This window comes from Colobus angolensis, unplaced genomic scaffold, assembly GCF_000951035.1.
Source record: "Colobus angolensis palliatus isolate OR3802 unplaced genomic scaffold, Cang.pa_1.0 Scaffold164, whole genome shotgun sequence".
NCBI classification, from domain to species: Eukaryota; Metazoa; Chordata; class Mammalia; order Primates; family Cercopithecidae; genus Colobus; species Colobus angolensis.
This window is the reverse complement of record NW_012114755.1, coordinates 4,147,840-4,170,558: the sequence shown is the minus strand read 5'-3', so window position 1 is coordinate 4,170,558 and position 22,719 is coordinate 4,147,840. Positions and strand designations below refer to the sequence as shown.

Below are 22,719 nucleotides of genomic sequence, written 5' to 3'. Positions count from 1 at the left end.
AATTCATATATTTTAGGTATTGGCTTAAAGCTTAGACAGCCCTGGATTCAATTCTTGGCTTTGTCACCTCCAAATCTAGTGGCCTTGGGCAAGTTCCTTGACCTCTCCAAGCCTCAGTGTACACATATGTAAAATGAGAGAGGAATCACCCAGCAGGCAAAGTGGTCCTAAGCTTTAGAAACAATGCTTATAAAGTGCCTGCCTCACATAGACCATAACAAACAGCAGCGCTGATTGTTACTTTGTGAAATGTTGTTCTAGGGTATAATAAAATCCTCTGAAGCACAGTATCTTTGGGGTGGGAAGAAAAGCAAGAGAGAATCTAGAACAGGTTCTAACTTTGATTTTAGCCAAGCATAAACCATGAGTGGTAGGATCCAGGGAAGAGGGCAAGTGCAGTGGAGATGGGAACACCGGAGGCCTGCGAGTCTGTTCACAGATGTTCTCTTCCCACCGGTTAGGTAAATTCGAGTTCTTCATATACATTCCAGTCCTGAATTCAAGAGACAGAAAGCCTATCCTTTTCAACTGTCATGCCCCAAATCTGGTGGGACTTTTCAGACAAATTGCATACTCTAAAATATGGGTACAGATGTCAGCCTCAGTATCACGTTCGTGTCAACACAGAGGGAGATCAATGCTAAATGATTTTTCTGTCTACATTTCTAGCTTTTCAGAAAGAAATTGAGATGTTTTGATTAAAACTCATTTTATGAAGGAAGGTGAGAGAGGGAGGGAAGGAAAGAAGAAAGAAAAAAAATACATTCCCTTTGCAATTATACTTTCACCCTGTCTTGCTTCCTTTAGCGAAACTGGTAACATGTGTAAGAGTAAAACCAAGGTCTTAATCTGGTTTCTAGTGTCACCTACTGGATCCATTGGGAATTACAGCCAACATTCTCCAGCGTTCCCAAAATTACACCTACATAAGCTAGAGAGGAGGAGGGGAAAAGATCTCTGTCAATTGCTGTGTTTGCAGTGCAAAGTGGGGCGAAGCTGGCAGCTTATAGCACAATAACAAAGGTGACAACATGAGAATGTAAGTCCCTGAACTGCAGATTTTCTGAAACGTGAAAGGTTCTGATCTTTAAGAAGGTGAATGTCAGATGATCCCAAAATGTCATCATCCCACTTGAAGATGACAAGGTAGTTCTCAAAAGCAATAAAAATTAGCATAAAAGCTTAATGCTATATTAGTTGTAGAGCAGCTGTGTTGAACCATGATTAAAAGCATGAATTCTAGAGTCAGACCACCTGAGTTCAAATCCAAGCTGTTGATAATTATTAGATGTGCAATGCAAGTCACATCAACTCTGAGCTTCTGTTTCCTGATCTGTAAAGTGGAGATAATTATAATGCCACCTTGAAGAGCTGCTGTGAGGGAGAGATGAGGCTATACATAGGAAGCACTGTGAACAAAGCCTACCACGTGGTTAGCACGTGGAAAACGTGGCTATGATTGTAATCCATTATTAGTAGATAAAGCAGACTGATATGATGGGGAATGTGCCATAGGGGTGCTCCAAAGACCTATGCAGGAGTCCCAGCTCTGCACCTGTCCTGCTAGGCACTGTTAGGCAAGTCTTTTAAACTCTCTGAACTTCAGTTTTCTCATTTGAAAGACAAGACCACCACGCAACACACCAGCTCCCAGGCTCACACACAGGCACACACTGTTCAAACGTAAAACACCACATATGTATGCAAGGTGCTATCTGCACAAGAAAACATGCAAAATCCTTACAGTTAAAATGGTTGGGGTTACAAACGCCCAGCAGACTTTCCAGAAGATGTTGGGCTGGAATCCAATCATCATCTCTATATCCTCACAGAATCTTTGCAAGCCTGCAAATAGACAAGCAAAAACAGGTATAAGGCACAGTAGCAGGAGGGCGAGATGGGTGTAGGGCAGGCACTAGAGCCCCTCACTTAAGCACCATTGGCTAGGGCTGGCCCCAGCCTGGTATCAACATGACCCCTATTATGCAGGGAACCATCAGACAAATGACACACTGCCAGGAAGATTAAGGCAAATTGGACACTTAAATAGATATTAAATATGCTCTGTGGTGAGGTTCAAAAATGTCAGCCCACAGTAACACCTAAAAAGCTCAGTTCCAGCCTGGCCCAGGCTCTCAGCATTGCCACAACCTGACATCTCACACATGCAGCTGTTTTCTGAGGTGCTTGGTGACAACTCTGGCAAGATCGGTGAAGACTGTGGTCAATAAGCAGAGTATATTCTGAAAGCCTCGGAATTTAGAGAGAAAATCACTGCACACTGGCTTTTATCCTCCACCCTCCCAAGGACACTCTTCCAATGAGTCATTTATCTTTCTGCCATGCAAGATGATAATAGCACGCAAAAACCAACGTAAATTCCAAGTGTCCTTCACCCACTTTGTTGGAACTCAAAGGACTGCTGTCTTCTTGGTCATTCATCAACCTCACTAAAGCAAAAACAGAGGAGATGGTTACTCTCATGGCCCTAGACATTCGTCATCCCTGCACCCTCTTGGTTTAGGAAGGTTTTTAAAACCACTCCTCAAAAGAAAAAGACGTTGAGAAATATTTTAGAATTGGGCAGTTTCTTGCATTCTTTCCCAACCTCATCAGAAGTATGGCCTTCCCTGAACTGTGGGACCAAGATGTTGACGGGACCTGTACAGTCTCCAAGTTCAAGCTCCTTCATAGTCAGCAACTCTGACTTCAATATGGCCTCAGCTTAAAAACTCATCATTCCTTCAGCCTCCATCATTTTCCTGAAAAGTGGGTACCTGCAGGTCAAGAGAGACTTACCAACAACTCCTCCCATCAAGAATACTCTGCACATTTTCAGGCCTTCTTTCTAGACCTTGGTCCCTTGCTCCTCCTGTTCTCAGGATTTCCCAGCCTCCTCGGATTTCTGGGTCTTTTGCCCTGAGCTCCATGAGAGCAGGTGAATTCAGTCTCTGGGTGCTCCTCTTCCTCACTGGCCACCTCTCCCCCTTCTGCCATCACCTCCCTGTCCACCACCTCATCTGCCTTCATCTGATCAGTGCCCCCACCAGCCCCATCTCAGTCCCACTTATCCCTCTTGGTCCTGTATTTTCAATGCCTGCTCTCTGCTACTTGGAAGTGGGGAAGGATAAATGTGATGTGAGAAGACAGTCTCTTGCTGGGCTAGAAAAGCGACTGGAGTTTTCCTTCTGCAGAATGGAATAGTTCAATTCAGACCCTTAAAAAATGGCCCCGCTGGGCCAGGCATGGTGGCTATAGCCTGTAATCCCAGCACTCTGGGAGGCCAAGGTGGGTGGATCACTTGAGGCCAGGAGTTCAAGACCAGCCTGGCCAACCTGGTGACAACCCATCTCTACTAAAAATACAAAAAATTAGCTAGGTATGGTGGCACATGCCTGTAATCCCAGTTACTTGGGAGCCCAAGGCAGGAGAACCGTTTGAACTCGGGAGGCAGAGGTTGCAGTGAGCCAAGATCGCACCACTGCACTCCAGCCTGGGCAGCCAGAGTGAAACTCTATCTCACAAAAAAAAAAAAGAAAGAATGGCCCTGCTGTTCTATATCTTGATTTGGGTTCTGGTTACATTGGGGTGAAAATTCATTGAGCTGTACACTCAAGATACATACTCTTGTGGAGAAAAAGGAACCCTAGTACACTGTTGGTAGGAATGTAAATTAGTACAGCCACTATGGAAAACATTATGCATGTTCCTCCGAAAACTAAAAATCGCATTACCATATGATCCAACAATCCAACTACTGGGTGTATATCCAAAGGATTTGACATCAGTATGTCTAAAAGATACCTGCACTCTCATGTGTATTGCAGCATCAATGGAATCAACGTAAGTGTACATCAACTGATGATGAATGGATAAAAAAGATGTGGTGTACATACACAATGGCGTACCATTCAGCCTTTTAAAAGAGAGGAAATGATGTCATGAGTGATAACATGGATGAACCTGGAGGACATTATGCTAAGTAAAATAAGCCAGGCACAGAAAGACAAACTCTGCATGTTCTCACTTATGTGTGGAATCTCAAAAAAAAAAATTGAACACATAGAAGGAGACAGCAGAATGGTAGTAACCAGAGGTTGGGGAATGGGGAAAATGGGTGGATCTTGGTCAAGGATACAGTGTTTCAGTTAGACAGGAGGAATAAATTATAAGTATTTGAGGTGATAGATATGTCAATTAGCTTGATTCAATCGTTTCACATTGTATAACACATAGCATCACTTTTGTACCTCATAAATATATACAATTATAATTTGTCAATATCTAATAAAAATACATAAATGAAAAATATATCATGTATGTACATTATACTTTAATCTTAAAATTAACCCAAAAAACTCCACTTCAAACACCACTATCAAAATAATGGATCCTGAGACCCTTCACAGCCCTCCGCTCCTGACATTTGCTTTTACTTCCTACCAAGCTCAGACTGAGGATGTCAGCCACCCCTCAGGACAGTGAGTCTCCAGGCCTCCTGACAACAACCATCATGGAGGGCCACCAAGCCTCAGGACTGCTGTGGAGGAGCCTGTGCTGGGAACAGTATGAGGACTCATCCAAGGCTCCTTTTCCCAGTTCACTCTAAAATGCCTTAGGTTGCAGCTGAGCTTCCCACTCTACTTTAAGGCAAGTCTGACAGCGGTCAGTCACGAACATGGTACAGTGGAAAGAGCACTGGATGGGAGCTAAGGTCCAAGAGTTGATACCCACTTCTGCTACTGACTCACTGTGTGACCTTAGGTGAAACAGTCTCCCTGCCCAAGCTGTTGTTCACTGGGGAGACTGAGCCGAATGAGCTCTTAAGGCTTTTCCAGAGAGGTCAATCCATGATGCAAGGACACTCCAGGTTGCTTTCTTGGGTCTACAGGTGAGAACTGCATGCTTTGAGCAGCTGACCTGATCACCTTTGGATTTGTTAGTCTCCTTTCGTTTTTATTACACACCTTCAAATGAGTGGCCTCTGAACACTAGGCCCTCTGAGCATAAGTAAGGGGAGAGAATAAAAAGAAGTCAAAGCTGAGGCCCTGAAAAATATGTATAAAGCACCAACAGCAGGCCTCAGTTCTTTTTCTAAAAAAAAAAAAAAAGAGAGAGAGATATTCTAGAAATTTCTATTATTAGCATCAATCCTGTTGCCATGTTGTTCCCCTTCGTGAAACCATCCCCAAGAGATGGTGGCATGTGGCTTGACTGGGGACACTGTTATGATAGGGCTCAAGGTTAGACCTAAGGAATACACATAAGCAGCCTCCTATAAGAGAAGGGTATCATGGTTAAAGTGCTCAAGCCCCCCAAGAGAGAATAAAGATCTGGACCCCAGGTTGTAGGAAGGGGTGGATCATGGGTGCTCAGTTTTCAGCAAGAGACAACTTAATGAAGAGGAGCAGTCCTGGGACCAAGAGTGAAAAGGCTTGGGTTCCAGGGCCAGTTTGGAGCCTGGAAAGTCATTTCCCCCCTCATGCAACCCTCCTGCATTGTGCCCATTCCTGAGTCAAGCTCTCCAGTTCCTCCAGCCTCTGCCTCGCTCACGGCACCCAGGCCTTGGCCCACATTCAAGTCCCCACCTGAGTTCTTCACTGAGTTAACAGCTATTTTCATCTTAGGCCTCTGTTTATATGGCTTCCTCTGCCTGCTTTCTCCTTTCCCCTAATCCACATCCATCTTGCCTTCAAGGCCTAACTCATGATAAAGGAATTGTTTATGGAGCCTTGAGCATGGGCAAGAGGGACTTGCCTGCTGCATGACCTCAAGCCTGGAAGGGTAAGAGGGCAAGTAGTCGGGCCCCAAAAGGTCTCTGAGCAGCTGCTTCTCAAAAATGAGTCTGAATTAGTAGAAAAACAGCAGGGGAAACAAAAAGGTGGTGAACCTGTGGCTATTATTTTAGACTCAGATATGAGGCTTAGAAATCAGTCCATGACAAACTGCATACAACCAAAAGATCCTGAACTGAGATGTCAAGGACTTGCTTCAACCAGTCAGTCACTTTCCCCCATGCACCTTTGTGGCTTTTGCCTCTCTAAACCACACCCGTGCCCTTGGTCTGGATATTGTTCATGGGGGCTGCTCTCCCTCCTGGGTGGCCAGGTGTGGTTCCTCTCTGAGCACAGGTGGTGGCTGTTCAATCACATTGTTCCTCCAGCCAAAAGACCACTGTACTGGCTCCAGAAAAATGCAAATCATTTTTTCAAAATGACTCTACTTAGCTAAAAGTCTGCTGAAGGGACCACTTCTACACACAACTCAGGGAGTTACACTTTTAAACCTGGATAGCTCGACGCCAGCTATTGGCCATTGAGGCATGTTGACTTGAGAACGTCAAACAACTGTTTCAATCTAATAAAACTTGAAAATTGTACCTGCCATGTTTCAAATGTTTGGATGATATCCTCTAGAATCTAGAGATTATTCGAAACAAGAAGAAAACACAAATCTCTTCTATTCACTGGCTTTTAAAAATTCTGGCTAGAAAGGTAGTACACCAGGTGAGTCAGGTTCATTTTAACCCTTCACAGGTTTATGTTCTACTATTTTAAATGAACTCTGCACTGGTTTGAGGCCTCATGATCTCAATAAAGAATACACTGTCTTCTGGGATATAAATTACAGATTTGTCCAGGTTTGTTTTTTTTTTTTAACCTCCAACAGTCATGTTAGCTTATTTTTCTTCCTGAGATTCACTTCTTAGAATTCCATCCAGATCCTAATCAGAGGCGTACAGCCACATCTGACACTGCAGAAGTCAGGTTCAGCCTGAGCCCAGCACAGAGTCAACCTGATTCTGGAGGCAAACCCAACACCAGCACTCTTACTTAGAAACCAGGGGATTCCCTGGGTGGTCCCAAGGAAAATTAACATAGCCCAGGGACTAAAGCACTCAGGATTTATTTTTTCCTTCAGAACTAAGAAATCTATGACTGGATTTGTATGGAGGTGGGGGAGAAGCTATTGATTCCAAAAAACAGAAATATTAAGAGGTTCCTATTTTAATGATGTTTTAAACCATCCTGAATAGCCCTTTTTTATAGGGAAGAACTGTGCAAACGTGCCCTTTGTGGCAATCAGCAGTTAGGATACAGGTAACAGAAGATGTAAATGAGATAGTTACTTGCACTTGGGCCAGTGCTGCAAATAAAGAGCTTTCCTGACTTTGCCAACAGATCATCTGGTGACCTCAGCTTACATGTGGACCCATGAGGGGCTGAGTTGCCAAAGAAGGACCTTGGAGGCTTCTTCTTCTTGCCTCTCCTGGCAAGGACTTTGGTTTCTGGGCACAAAGTTATGATTCTCTGTGGTGGATTTCACTGGGTTTCTACCACTCTCTGCTCAGCTAGAAAGCACTTTGAAGCCTCACCCTAACTCCGACAGCAGGTCTTCAATCACACCATCACTGCAGGATCCAGGCTGTCTTATCAGCCAAAAGTGCTGGCAGCTTGGTCTCTGATCTCATCAGGACAACTGGCATGCCTGCCTACCTCTCTTGCCAGGAACTAAACTCTCCCTGCAGTGGGGATGTGGTCTCTAGTCTGAAATAAATTCCCCTTCTACCAATGTTCAAAATTGACTGCAAGTATCATCCTGTTTCTGGAGTGAGTACCAGGATGTTTACACAGGAGGTTTCTTTTTTCCATCTGGATTCGCACTCCACCCCCTTTATTTTAATGAGCTTTCCAGAAAAGCAAGACACTGTTAAGCACCTGTTGGGTGGAGGCTAACAATTACTTTAAAAATAAGATGCTCTTAACGGGGATACCTGCAGAGCTCTGCAGACCCCTCTGGCCTAGACCCCTCTTCCTTTGGGCTCCAGATGGTACATTTGTCCCTTGAGCATATGCTGCATTCCAAATAATATATTTCACTTCCTTTTGGCTTAGAATATGTTGCTGTCTCTTTTGAGCTCTGAAGTACTGTTAGATAATCTGAACTGGAAATGTTTGCCTTCCTGATATTTGCTATGGTATCTCTCTCTCTCTCTCTCTCCCCCTCTCTCTCTCTCTATATATATATAGCAGGCTTCCAAGCAGAAGGAAGTCGGTAGGGCCTTGAATCAAATAGGACTTTCTTTAACTGACAGTGCATACAAGAGACCAGGAGATACCCTTGAAACCCGAGGACAAACACCTCCACACAAAGGGCAAAGATGACATCTGATAGCTCACCATTTCTGTTCTTGATAATGGCCCCACTGATATGGCGAGCTGGTTGCTATTGTGATAGTAAGAAGGATAAACTGTAAGACAACTGGAAGTTTATTCCTGGAAAAATTTGAGATTGAGATTTTGCATCACAGGCACCTGTGATGCTAGTAAAGTTTCCTAAGGATCTGTGAGCTGAGTGGTCTCTTCTCACTGCAGTACCCAGGGACCATACAAAGTTATCCCTCAATTCAAGCTGCATGGGCACTGAAGATCAGGAAATAATTTCATGCCTGCAAAGTAGCCTCCTTCTCCCTGATCTGGCCATTATGCTAAAGCATTAACTGTTCACATACCAGACCATACCCAAAGGGGTATCTGAGTCCTAGGAATTTCTGATACAAAGATTTTTAAGTTTCATCTTCAGCCACCTCTTGTTTCCCTATTAAATTTGGATCACAGTGGTCTTGAGGCAAGTTTGGAACTCCAAACTTGAGGCAAGTTTGGAAACAAAGGTGCAGCTCTCTTAGGTTTCCTAAATAGTTGCAATTTAAGCCTTGTATTGTCTTATTAAGTATGGAAAATCTGCTTGCCATGAATGCCTTACCGACACTCAAGCTCCACTTAAGCAACAGGCACAGTGATTTCCTTACCATACACATAAGAGATCCCCACGAGCTCAAAAATGGCAATGATGACAAGGGCATAGGAGGCAGCATAGGTGTCCACAAGCTGAAACATGTAAATTCCACCCTAACAGGAGAGAGAAACAATCAATATCAAATACGTCCTGGAGCCAGGCTCTCTCTTCCCACGTTTAACAGCCAGTTATCTCAATCCTAAGAAGAGTCAGGTGCAAACAGGAGTCCATGTATCTCCCCTCTTTTCAATAGCAGTAACCTACACCTGGTCCAGCATGTAAGCTGGAGGCCTTCCTGTGTCAGCAAAGCAGTTCCTCAACAGGCTCTGAGCTAATCAATATAACAAGCACCAAAAAAAAGTGATTTAACATCTTATTCTTGGAAGGCAAAGGTCAATGTCTGAAGTATATGTGAAAGCAGCCAGGTGGCTTTATTTTTGCTTTAAGCAATTGATCATATCCACCTATGCATCTGCATTCAGTTGACCCTCCGATGACCTTTAGGTGTCTCTGGATATTTCTCACACATCCCCATGTATCTCTACCTCACTCTTTAAGTCTCCCAACAATAAATAAGGTGCAGAGACCTTCACATTCCAATCCATTATTTTACAGAGGAAGAAATTAAAGCCCTGAGTAGTTAACTTGCTCAAGGCCACAGAGACAACAAAAGCAATATATATACTGAGTGAGTTAACACAATTTACCAAGACACTCAGAAGAAACTGAAGTGGCTGTTGACTCATACATGACAGTAATCATCAGAAAATGTACCTAGTTGGTAAATAAAGATCTTTATGTATTTTGTTTTCTTTTTCCTAATTTTTTATTTACTTTTTTTAGAGGCGGGGTCCCACGATATTGCCTGGGCAGGAGTATAGTGGTTGTTCACAAATGCAATCAGAGCACACTGCAACCATGAACTCCTGGCCTCAAGCAATCCTTCTGCCTCAGCCTCCTAAGTAGCTGGGACTAGAGACATGCGCCACTGCACCAAGCCACGTATTCTATTTTCTTAAAGTAGGACACACCTGCCTTGTTGGCTCAATAAGGCTACATCTCAATTATGAGATACTAGAAGCATCACTGGTAGCCAAGATGACATATTTCCCTCTACAGTCAGAATCCCTAATGAACTGCTGCCATCTACATGGAAATGGCAATGATTTGCCTTTGATTATAAGGTCTGAGAGCTGCTAAGGGTTGAAGGACAGATAGCCATTGGCGCTCCCACCCACCTATCCCCACCCCAAGCCTGTGCCCAGGAGGCAGCTTACCTGAGTGATCATTGGAAAACCCATGATGAAGAAACAAATGCAGCAGCCCAGAGTAAACACTGGCTTGTGTGTGCGCAGGTACTTGGGGAACTCGTCTGAGATGGAGGTCACTATGGTCTCGATGGTGGCAAACTGAAACCGTGTCAGGAAATGAACATCTGAGTCAAATTGTACCACCCAGAAGGTACCCCCAAGCCCTTTGCATGTCCCATCCAGGAAAGCTGTATTTGTGTTAGGTTTGGTTTTTAGGATGGCATTCCCTCAAGGGGTCTAAAAAGCCTCCTTGGGGTCCAACCCACACGGGCAGCCAAGAGAACCCAAGTAGGATGTGAGCTTTAAAAATTGCACTTCCAGCCCCCAGAGACTTGCATTCATATTCACCCATTAGGACATTTTAAGTTTCATTTTGTATTCATGAGATATAAATTCCTGTCCTCCAGTTTACCTTGCATTTGCTCTTCTACTTGAGGAAAAACCCTCTTTGCACCCAAAGACTAAACTCTGAGCACCTGTCAGCATGATCTGTGGTTGTCTCAGCCCCACAGCAATTTCCCTAAAATTGACTTCACATTATTTCTCATCCAGCCCTACAGAATTTGCTGTGGCAAAATGACACAAAGGCAGGAAGCACACAGACTAAAAATTGCCACATAGAACAGAGGGAGAAGGAAAGAGAGAGGAGGACTCTCTTGCACCATTACGTGAGTACCCAAAATACAAGGTGATCCTGAGCCCTATGCAGGCACTTCAGCATCTCTAGATCTCTCGGGAGAAGCGTTCAGACACCCCTAAGCCTACCGCTCTCCTGAAGGGTGAACGCAGGACCCAGAAGAGGGGGACCCAGAAGAGGAGTCTGGGATAGAGACTGATGGCAAAGGGGCTCACCATAGTGTCAAGTCCAAGAGTGAGGAGCATCAGGAAAAAGATGATGGCCCAGAACGGAGAGAGAGGCAGCCTGGTTAAGGCTTCCGGGTAAACCACAAATGCAATGCCTGGCCCTGGAAGGAACGAGACAGATGATTGCAGGCAGGCCCTACTCAAGGCCACTCTTCCTGGAGCCCAGACGGCCTTCTCTCTGCTGAGATCCTCATTTATTATTTCTTATATGCTGCTTCCACTGTTTGTTATTTCTCACTCATCTTTATCCATTTCCTCAATTAGACCATAGGCTTCTTGAAGAAAAAGACCAAGGGAATTAGGTCAACAGCTAGGAGAACTCACAGGAGAGGCCTAAAAATAGTGTCTAAGCAGAGACTCAGAGGCAACTCTACTGGACTCCACGGCTAGGCTGTGTACCATGTATGCAGGATGAGAAACTCCATCTTCGTATTGGATGAATTAAGGAAAAATGTAATTAATTACCCTTTAGAGCAGTAGTACTCAACCAGCAGTGATTTTGCACCCCAGGGGATATTTGGCAATGTCTGCAGGCATTTTTTATTCTCAGGGGTGAGCTGGGGGTAGGGGTAGGATAACTACTGGCATCTAGTAGGTGGAGGCAAGGGATGCTGCTAAGCATCTTACCGTGCACAAGAGAGCTTCTTGCCAACAAAGAATTATCCTGTCTCAAATGTCAGTAGTGCTGAGGTTTGAGAATCCCTGCTCTAAAAGTTGGAACATGACCAGAATGACATTATTTCTTCCTTTAATTATTTTATGAAGTTTTGGGGTGCGTGTACAGGACGTGCAGGTTTGTTACACAGGTAAACATGTGCCATGGTGGTGTGCTGCACAGATCAGCCCATCACCTAAGTATTAAGTCTAGGAAGAAATGCATTAGTATTTCTTCCTTTAACTACCCTTCCTCCTATTTAGTCCTCCAGGAGAAAACATTCACATAAAATATGAGTCTAACACTTTCAGGATCTTGCACTATTGGTATAAATGGTGCCAGTCCTAGCAGTTAGTTGGGTTGGTGGGGCAGTGCATGAAACATCATGTAAGGATTAAGAGGGTTCGGTCTTTAAGGGTCAGATCTGGTCCAAATCCATATTCCATGACTTACCATCTGTGCAACCTTAGACATACTATTTAATTTCTGTAAGCCTCAATTTTGTCCATCTGTAAAATGGGGATAAAAATAGGACCTCACAAGGTGGTTACAATGAACAAATGAGAAAACGCGGATAAAACACTGAGCCCAGTACCCCCTACATCATCAACACCCACAGATTATTATCTTCTACTATGAGTGGACTATGAACTTGGAAGTTAGCGGTTCTGATTCAGGTTTACTCTAGAACACTTCATGTGGGTCTTGGTGGGGATGTCTGAGCGGCAGTTTTCTCTGCTATCATAAAACCCTGCCAGTCATTCTCCCTGCCTCACAGCCTCACTGGGAAGATTACTGTAACCAAAGGTGGCTGTAACCAAATTCACAGCAGTTGTGAATTTCCCTGTAAGTAGAAAACTAAATGATAATGGACAGAGACAAGTGAATGTGGGCGCTGGGATAATCCACAGCCAGCACACATCCGCAGCCAGAAGTCGCAGCACCTAGAATGTTTATAACTCAAGCCTAGCAGCACTTTTTTAAACTGGAATTTATCAGGTTGTTAGTTCCTGATATTGCCTAGGGCCTTGGTGTATTTAAAATATAAAGCCTCAAATGCCTGAGATTCCCCCACTTTATGCATTTATGGAACAGAGTGTAGAGCCAGTCTCCGAAGGCTCCCTATGTGAACCATAAAAGAAAAGTCTGTATTAAACTAAAGTTCAAAATAGGTCTCAAATGCAGAACAAGGAAGTCAGTTTAATGCTCTCGCGACAGTCATGCCCATAAAGCCGACAAGAAGGTCTTGAATGGCCACTACCAGTGGTCCTCAGCTGCTTACTTTAACAGGATTCCAACCTTTGGGCTTTACAACTTTTTTAGAGGAAGGAAGTGATTTCAAAATATTCAGCCTGCTTCCATTTCAACTGCCTCCCTAAAGCACCCAGGTGAAGACGGAATTTGCAAGCTAAATTACAGCAGACTCCACTTACCCAAGGCTGATGGAGAGCGGAGTCATCTAGGGAATAACACCATTAGATGTTAAAGAGTATATGGCCAGTCTGATGGAGGCCAAGTTCTGCCTCTCTCCTCTCCCACTAGGTGGCAGTAGAGCCCAGTGACTGGAGTACAGGCTCTCTTCCTCATGGATTAAAAAACTGGTGGCGGGGTGCCGTGGCTCACGCCTATAATCGTGACACTTTGGGAGGCCAAGGCGGGCGGATCACAAGGTCAGGGGTTCAAGACCAGCCCGGCCAATATAGTGAAACCCAGTCTCTACTAAAAATACAAAAATTAGCCGGGCATGGTGGCAGGCACCTGTAGTCCCAGCTACTCAGGAGGCTAAGGCAGGAGAATGGTGTGAACAGGGGAGGCGGAAGTTGCAGTGAGCCAAGATGGCACCACTGCACTCCAGCCTAGGTGACGGAGCAAGACTCCATCTCAAAAAAGAACAAAAAACAAAAAAACTGGCTGTGCCTCTTACTGGCAGAGGACTTAGGGGAGTCACTTGTTCTTTCTAGACAAACTTTAGTTTATTTATCCACACAATGGAAGTAGTAACAGTACCTACCTTTATAGAGCTTCTGTGAGAATTAAATGCATCAACATAAGTAAAAAGCTTAGAACAATGCCTGGACATACAGGAACTCAGAAAACATAGACTATTATTGGTCTTGTGAAAGGGGATCAAAGGGGCTCCGCATTTCAGTAACTTGAGCAGAGTCCCCAGAGATCCTACCATGAGAGCCTCCTTTATCCTAGAGCGCCTCAAAAGCAAGGGGCTCTGGTCAATGCAATGCATCAAGGCCCATAGCAAGCTTGGGTAGCCACTCTGCTGTGATAACTATTACAAATTGAATGAGCTCTCAGAGGATATGCCAGCTGCACTTCTGTGCCTGTGAGCAGAAGGATTGGGATACAGGTGATAGGCAGATGGCTGCATGGAAGTGGGGCGTCAGTGCCATTTGAGAATGCCCATTTTGATCAGTAAGGCATCTGAACTATTAAGGGGCAAGGGAACCAAGGTAGTGTTTCCAGTGCTCTGTTTAGCTGAGAGTTACCTACACCTGGGAAAGCTAAATAAATATGCACATTTCTGCTTATCTACTCTGGTCTGAGTTTTTCTGCTGCTGGATAAGCATCTTTGTTTGGCTTCAGGACAGATTCTGAATATGAGTCACCGCTCCATAGGTAGCAATGCATATGGTGGGGAGATGGCTCTGAAGGGCTAACTTCCCTGGAAGCTGCTTTTCTAGAGAAGATCCCCAAGAAGAGCATGCCCCCTTCCCTATGCCTATCATAAAAGCAAAAGACAGCCTGGTCTCTTCACCAATCCCACCCATCCTCAGCCCCTCAAAATTTTGATAAGACCAAGATCATTTTGGTAGAAATGCCTCTTTTAGAAGGGAGTGGTAAACTAAATCGAATAGTGTTAGGTCATTCAGGAGAACCTCTAATTTGACTAGAGGTCAAAATTTAGTTACCAAAATTGGGTCACCAAAAATGGCCTGAATGTCTATATGCCAGTGTTGCCCAGCAAGGAGGAAATGGGGCTCGGGTTTAATGCAGACCTGACCCCAAATCTCTGTCCTATGTTCTGCAGAGCCGCCATCATATCGAGGCAAGTAAGACAAGCCTGTAAAACACATATAAAAATACATGCAGGTTCAGATGAGCAGGAAAGCTTCCCCAGTGGGTCTGGGAGAAGATCTCACGGACCCTCTCCTGTGGGAGATGAGGCCCACTATCCCTTGTGCCAGAGACAAGTATTAACACAACAGGTTAGAACCTGTTAGAAGTGTCCTTATCCCTGTTCAAATCAAAGGAAGTGAAAAAACACTGGCAAGGAGAAATTTCAGAAGAAAACATGGGCAACTGGTTGGCTGCATTTTACATACCAGATAAACAACATTCTATTTGGGTTTTTGCAATATCTCCCCAGAAATCCCTTTCCTGGAGCAGAAAAGAGTTCAGAATCGTTTACTAACCTGGCCCACATCTCAGGATTCATAGTCTCTAGCAGGTTGGCCACTGGTTCCAAAACAACTCAGTAATGTCACAGAAAGTAAAATGCCTAAGATCTTCTAGAAAATGGGACAGAACCTATCTGCTGCAACCACTCTGCTAGGAGGAAATGAGATTATAGGACAGCTGGAAGTGACTCCAGTACCTCTAAGTACAAAACCTGTTTACCCTCTCACTTTCCCTCCCTACCTCCCAGGGTATCTGAGAATTCTTAACCAGGAAGAGCCATTGCTTATCTCCTGGGGCCCCTCTAATTTAGTGCATTGCTGCAGAACCAAACACCCCTCAGGGTTTCACAGTCTCTCCAGGGAAAGATAATTGCACCCCTGGAACGTGCTGGCTCTTTAACTCTTTGAGATCCCCGGTGTACTATCAGCATGAACTGGCGCAGTAATGAATTATCCTTAGGGAACCAGAAGAAATCTTAGTATCCAAAAAGGTGACATTTCCAGGGCTTAGTTCTCTCACCACATCTGAAACATTATCTGAGAATGGCAGTCAGCTGCTTGAAGGAAGATAACTGCCCAGATAAGCCTCTCACAGGTACACCCCTTGGTTGTCCAGGGCCATAGTCGTGCCCCACAGCATGAGTCACAGGACCAACACACTAGGCATCCCATAAATGTCTGAATTGAGAATGAGATCATAATGGTAAACAATAAACACAATGAAATCCCTTGATCACTGAAACCTACTAAATATCCAAATCCTTTGTGGATCCAGGCTGGGTGAAAATGAAGAGTTAAACTAAAATCTTGAACGCTCTCTCTGCAAAATGCTGTCCTAGTAATATGGATTAAATGAAATAAAAATGAAAGCTCTTTGTAAACTTGAAAACATCATACAAATGTTAGCCATTAATAAAAAAGATCATTTGGATAGAGAGTAAACATTTATTCCACATGCCTCTCCACCCACCCAGCACGATCCAACCTTTCTACCCACTGGGGAAAAAAATTGCAGGTCTGCATTGCTAACTAAGCAGAAGGACCTGAAAGCACATTTGACCTAACAATCAGAAAAGTGCTTTGTAAGGAAAATGCTCCTCTGAAGTCAGTTCTCTCACTAAGCCTTGGTTTCAACAGGGCCCTCTGCAAGGAATGTCATCCTACAGCAGCCTGTGCCCACATCAGCTCCTGAGGCAATGGTTTGCCTAATAAATTCTCTACTCATACCTAACAGGTATAACCCTCACTTCTATAGGCTGGAGCTAAATTAAGAGGGGCAAGGTAAGAGGAAGGAGAGGAGACGAGAAGGAAAGAGGGCTTTTAAAGCAATCCCTCTAGTCAGAGACAAGCCAGTTCTGACTCTGCAGTGAGCTTCCTACTTGAGCCTTCCTCGGTCCCACTGTACAGAAGGACCTGGGCTCCTCCACCCTCTATCCTGTTCCAGAAGGCAAACTTCCCAGGATAGTATAAATTAGGAGCTTGTGACATGGGCCTGGGACCTGCCCTGCAACAGCAGGGTAACAACTGTCCTGTACCTTGGTCTGCCACATTCTCAATGTTGACTTTGCGTTCATTGGCCATAAAGCCAATAACGGAGAAGATGACGAAGCCGGCAAAGATGCTCGTGGCACTGTTGGTGCAGGTTACAATTAGAGTGTCCCTGGAAAGAAGAGACCAGAGTTTTCCATTAGATGTGCTTCATGAGTAGAAAGGGACAAGGGGAAGGACACATAAATGTGTGCCCACGTGTTTGCTTGCACATGTGTTTCATATACATGTATGTTCATGTCCTAACCACAGGCTCCCTTGGACTCATTTAAAAAGCACCAAAAGCCTCAAAAGATATCCCCTAATAGCCCTGATTCAGGGCCTCTGGGCCAAAGCTCTGACTCCGCATTCTATATAAAGGATCTCAACTCATCTGCTATGGTCTGAACTCCCCCCATCCCAAATTCATTGGCTGAAACTTAATCCACAATTTGATAGTATTAAGAGGTGGGGGCTTTAGAAAAGTGATTAAGTCATGAAGGCAGAGCCAACTCATAGCATTAGTGCCCTTATAAAACAGGCTGAAGGGAATATGTCTGCCTCTTCCACCATATGAGGACGCAGCAACAAGGTGCCATCTTTGAAACAGAGAGCAGCCCTCCAGACACTGAATATTCTGGCACCTTGAACTTGGACTTCCCAGCCTCCAGAACTGTGAGCAATAAATGTCTGTTGTTTATAGCCAAAAGTCAGCTAAAGATACAAAAATATAGGTAGATAGGATAAATAAATTATAGTGCTCTACAGCACTGTAGGATGACTATATTGACAACCATCCCAGCTGGGCACAGTGGCTCATGCCTATAATCCCAGCACTTTGGAAGGCCAAGGCAGGTGGATCACCTGAGGTCAGGAGTTTGAGATCAGCCTAACCAACATGGTGAAACCTCGTCTCTACTAAATACACACACACAAAAAAAAAATTAGTGGGGCATGGTGGCACATGCCTGTAATCCCAGCTACTTGGGAGGCTGAGGCAGGAGAATCGCTTGAACCTGGGAGGTGGATGTTGCAGTGAGCCGAGATTGGTCATTGCACTCCAGCCTGGGCAACAAGAGCAAAACTCCATCTTAAAAAAAAAAAAAATCATCCTATAGCATTATAAAATGACTATATTAACAACAATTTATTATATGTTTTCAAACGGCTAGAAGAACGAATTTTCAATGTTCCCAATACAAAGAAATGATAAATGTTTGAGGTGGTAGATATGCTAATTATTTGAGGTAGTGGATACGCTAATTACCCTGATTTGATCATTACACATTGTATACATGTACTGAAATATCACACTGTACTCCATAGATATGCATAATTACTATGTGTCATTTAAAAATAATAAAAGCAAAAAATGTTTAAAGAAAAACATATTACTCAGTCTATGGCATTTCATTAGAGCAATATGAACAAACTGAGACATTATTCCAGGGACAGGGGTAAATCTGTCCATCAGAACAGAAATTGAGGAGATGGGGCCTTGATCAGCTCCAGGACAGGAACTATGTGTGAGGGAAGAGAAGGCAGTGGGAAAGTCAAATGACCCTAAAATGTGAGGGTAGCCTGGAGTTGGGACACACAGGGTTGAGAAGGACAAAGGGGCAGGGGAGGGAAGAGAGCCCAGCAACTCTACCTTCGTCGCAGAGCCTGCTGCTGGTAAGACAGCCAGGGTTTCCCAGCCTACCTTCAGTCATCCTGGTCTCAAATGTGAGGTCACGGCTAGATGGGTTACACTGCAACCCAGGGCTACACTGAAATCTTGGTTCTCCTGCCTTTTAGTGGCATGACCTTGAGCAATCCACTTCCTTTCCACTTTGATTTGAAATGGCAGCAATGAGTCTGTCATAGGCTGTTGCCAGGACAGAATGAGATGATGCCTGTACCATGCAAAGCCTAGAAGTGTGCAGCAAATGATCCACCTTGACTGACCCCTTAGTTTACTGATGAGGAAATTGAGGTCCAGGGGAAGGTAATGGAGTAATTAATAGTGTAGGCCAGGATGTGAATCTAGACTTTCCAGCTCTCAGCCTGGGTTATTTCTGCCACACCACACAGCCTCATTTCTAATAAAGAAGATAGCAATGCTTCACCTTTTAATGGTGTTCAGACTAACTTGGGTCAATGGTTAATGAGCAGTTGTGACCAAAGAAGTTCAAATACCATAGTCTGTTACTCGAGGCCATTATGAACTGAATTGTATCTTCCTACCGCTCCCCAACCCTTACCAAATTCATATTTTGTCATCCTAATCCCTAGTATCTCAGAATGTGACTGTATTTGGAGAGAGGGTCTTTAAAGAGGTAATTAAGCTAAATGAGGTCATTAGAGTGGTCCCTGATCCAATGTGACTGATATGACTGGTGTCTTTATAAGAAGAGATTAGGTCACAGCCCCACACAGAGGGAAGACCATCTGAAGGCACAGTCCATTGTATCCACAGATTAGGTAGCTCACAAATGACTATCACAGAACACAGCTGGCTGCACAGTGACCTCCAGAGAGACTTGCTTCCATCCGATAAATAGCCACTTGAGCCTCCACCATGTATCAGAGCCAGGTGTGTAAGTGAGGATCTAGGCCTTCAAAAGGCAGTGCCTAGGCCTTAGCACCTGTTTTGTCCTAGGCCAGAGGCAAATCTCTAGCTCCCCTTAAGATGAAATGTGAGGATGTGACCTCAGGTGTCTGATAACTCAGTCCATTCTTCTGTCCCACTCACCAGCTATGCCCAGATCTTGTAGCACCTCTACATACCTGTAGCAGTTGTTGTGGAATTTGTTGTAAGAAGAGAGAGTAATCAGGCCTCCCCATGCAGCAGATAAAGAGAAGAAAATCTGAGTGGCAGCATCTTTCCATACCTGAGAGGCAAAAGGGAAAGAGATTCAAGATCCATAAAGGAGACTGGCCCCAGGGGAGGGGAGTCTCACACACCCAGGGCCATACCATGTTTCCAGGGGAAACATCAGGGACAAGATGACTCCTGACATCAACATCAATGAGAACATAAATCACTTGTGCTAGAAACTAAAGGCACAGTAAATTACCTGGGAGATTTTAACTTCCTCTATCAAAGGTGAGGAACTCAATAAACTACACTACATACCATGCTCATCTTTTCTCTCCTGTAAAGCTAAACGGAAGAGAGAGTCCTTCCTTTAGGTCAATACACTCTCAGAAAATAATTTACAACAGCAAAACATATTAACGGATGCAAAATCAAAACCCTTTTTAACTGACATTTCTGCGGATTACAACTGCTGTTAAATTTCTGAAACTCTGTAGCCCCAATCTTAGTAAAGCAACCTCTATGCCGCTGTAGACTTTATAGTGTCATGTCCTACCTGCCATTAAGTGGAGACTTTCTGTTATGTGCAATCAAACTCAATCCTAGCTATGCATTCTTAACACACTCTGGAAAAGCAGAATTTTCTTTAAGGTGAGAAAAGTCAGTTCCCCTTCAACAATCACCCCCTCATTTGTAGTTTTTGAGTTGGAAATTTTAGAGTTAGATGTGCCTGTACAGAATATGCAAAGAGAAAGTTCAGCTTGTGCTGGCCCTGTGTGGGTGTATAAAAGTATTCAGACATGTCTGAGCCCTTAAAAGGTTCAGGTAAAAATATTTTTAAAATAGAATCGCTTGTGGTTTACACTAAATGCTGTTATTTTCCCACCAGCAAAACTACACTCTGACACTCTATAATTAGTACCAGATAAGTGGTGTGAGTTAGCCCAAAGCTATTAAGGGGATTTCATTATTCATTTTCAGCCTCTACTATAACCCCAGATGTAGGACAACTATTCCAGGAATCTAAAAACCCTCAGTTGTCCACTTCTCATTAAATATTTCCTGAGTGCATAATATACCAAGATCATCAGGCTCTTATAAAAGCACACACTGGGATTTCCTGGGGGAGGAAGTCTAACCCTTTTTGCCCAAGCATCCCAGAGGACCACTCCCCCCAGGGCCGGTTATAAATAAAATTAGAAGCCCACCGTGGCATCTGTGAGTTTCTCCCACTTGGGTGTGATGAAGTACCAGATCCCAGCTCCAGCTCCAGGCAAGGTGACTCCGCGGATGAGGAGGATCACGAGCACAACATACGGGAACGTGGCCGTGAAGTACACCACCTAGAAAAGCCATGAGCAGAGGGGCTGGAAGGAGCAGCCCTGCAGAGTGCACCTGTGCAGAAGGAGCGTTGCTCGGGGAAGGAGTAGGGCTGCCACCCCGGTACAAGCGGGTGACAGAGAGCACATCAGGGTAGTTCTCCCCAAATGCAGACAGGGCTGAGGAAGCAGGGAAGGCACTGGGACCAAAGGTGAGTCAGAGAGAGCTAGAAATAAAGCCTCTTAGGAGAGAACTAAGGCTGTGGGATGAGTCGGCCTACAGCCAGAAGGCTGGGGTAGATGTCACCCAGCCCAGCTGATGAGTACACAACTCCTTAGGGAACCACAGAGGGAAAGAGGGAGGGGGGCTCTGTGCCTCCCTCCTCCCCAGCTCCTACTCCACCCCCGGTAGAGCACCAAAATTCAACCATTAAAGATGAATCCTATTAGCTTAAGCTTTCCGTCCCTGTTTATACACATAAGTGTGGCAGTCCCGTAAGGTGAAAAGAACGTGATCTTAGAATTAGACGCATTTAGGTTCAAATGAAATTGTACCTCTGGCACTGAGTAGCTGTGTGACCTTAGACAATGTATTATGCTCTCTGAATCTTAGTTTCTGAATCTGTAAATCAGGGATAATAGCGCCCTTCTTACAGACAATCGTGAGGATTCAATGAGCTAATGCATGGATAGGACTTAGCATGGTGCCTGATTTATAACAGCGGGTTCTTAAATGCCATTAAGTTCAACAAATTTTTATTGAGGGCCTCCTATGAGCTGGCCACTGTGCCAGGCATCAGCTGCACAAAGGTGAAGGGACTCCTAACCTAGAAGACACAAAGACAATGTCTGAATAATGAGCTAGAGAATTACACACAGGGCACTATGGAAGTTCAGGGAAGGGCATTGTGCTCAACCTAGGAGTCTACTAAGAGGTTCATGGAGATGACACTGAGCTGGACAAGTGCAGCTTAGAGGAGGAGAGGCAAGGTGGGAAGGTGAAGGAGACACATGGGCAAGGCAGGCATGTGAGGCAAAGCCCTACTCACTATCAGCACAGCATAAAGTTGAGGCTAAGAGTAGGGGGGTGGAGGACTAGAGACACTGGAGGAGATCATGTCATAGGAGGTCCTGAATGCCAACCAAAGGGTACTCCTGGATGCTGGAAGAGGGGGAGGGACCAGCATCAACAAACATTTGGGAGGCTGGGCGCGGTGGCTTATGTCTATAATCCCAACACTTTGGGAGGCCAAGGCGGGTGGATCACCTGAGGTCAGGAGTTCGAGACCAGCCTGGCCAACATGGCAAAACCCCATCTCTACTAAAAATACAAAAATTAGCCAGGCGTGGTGGCAGGCGCCTGTAATCCCAGCTACTCAGGAGGCTGAGGCGGGAGAATTGCTTGAACCTAGGAGGCAGAGTTTGCAGTAAGCAGAGACCACGCCATTGCACTCCAGACTGGGTGACAAGAGCAAAACTCCATGTCAAAAAAAGAAAAAAGAAAAGAAAAGAAAAGGAAAAGAGAAACATTTGGGAGGTAACATTAGCAGAACTTGGGGGTTAGTTGAACATGGTAGGTGGGGGCACCTTTCCTTCCATACCTGTCCATCAAGCCTCAAGGTGAGGGCTTGGGACCAGGATTTGGCAGAAGTGGAAGGAACAGTGTGAGAGCTCAGCCTCCACAGTCCCACAAGCTGGGTCCAAATCCTGACTCCAGCACTTACGAACTGGGTCACCTTGAGGAGCAACTTAACATCTCTGAGTCTCTGACCCTCAGTGCCCACACCTGCAAAGTGGCAGCAACAGTAGATTCTTCACGGGGCTGTTGGAAGAGTACAGTGTTAACAATACACACAAAGCGGAACCAGCCCAGGGCACTGGAAACAAAAGTACCATTTCACAGTCTGGCCTAGGACTCACCAGTCCTCAACTTAATAGCATTGACAATGCTTGGCTTACAGGTAGGCTACAGTCCAAAAACTGCATTAAAAGACACTTGAGGCCAGGCGCGGTGGCTCACACCTGTAATCCCGGG

At 44.7% G+C, this 22,719-nt stretch overlaps 1 protein-coding gene across 1 annotated transcript in view; it reads right to left on the bottom strand.

Moving 5' to 3' along the window:
• The window catches only part of SLC6A5 (solute carrier family 6 (neurotransmitter transporter), member 5), a 53,926-nt gene that overhangs the window by 5,681 nt on the left and 25,526 nt on the right, over positions 1-22,719 (bottom strand). The window contains exons 8-14 of the mRNA XM_011937503.1: positions 20,574-20,708; positions 19,335-19,438; positions 16,574-16,698; positions 10,959-11,071; positions 10,074-10,205; positions 8,810-8,909; positions 1,745-1,845 (exon numbers count right to left, since the gene is read on the bottom strand). Coding sequence (XP_011792893.1) covers positions 1,745-1,845; positions 8,810-8,909; positions 10,074-10,205; positions 10,959-11,071; positions 16,574-16,698; positions 19,335-19,438; positions 20,574-20,708 — 810 coding nt within the window. The remainder of the gene's footprint in view (positions 1-1,744; positions 1,846-8,809; positions 8,910-10,073; positions 10,206-10,958; positions 11,072-16,573; positions 16,699-19,334; positions 19,439-20,573; positions 20,709-22,719) is intronic.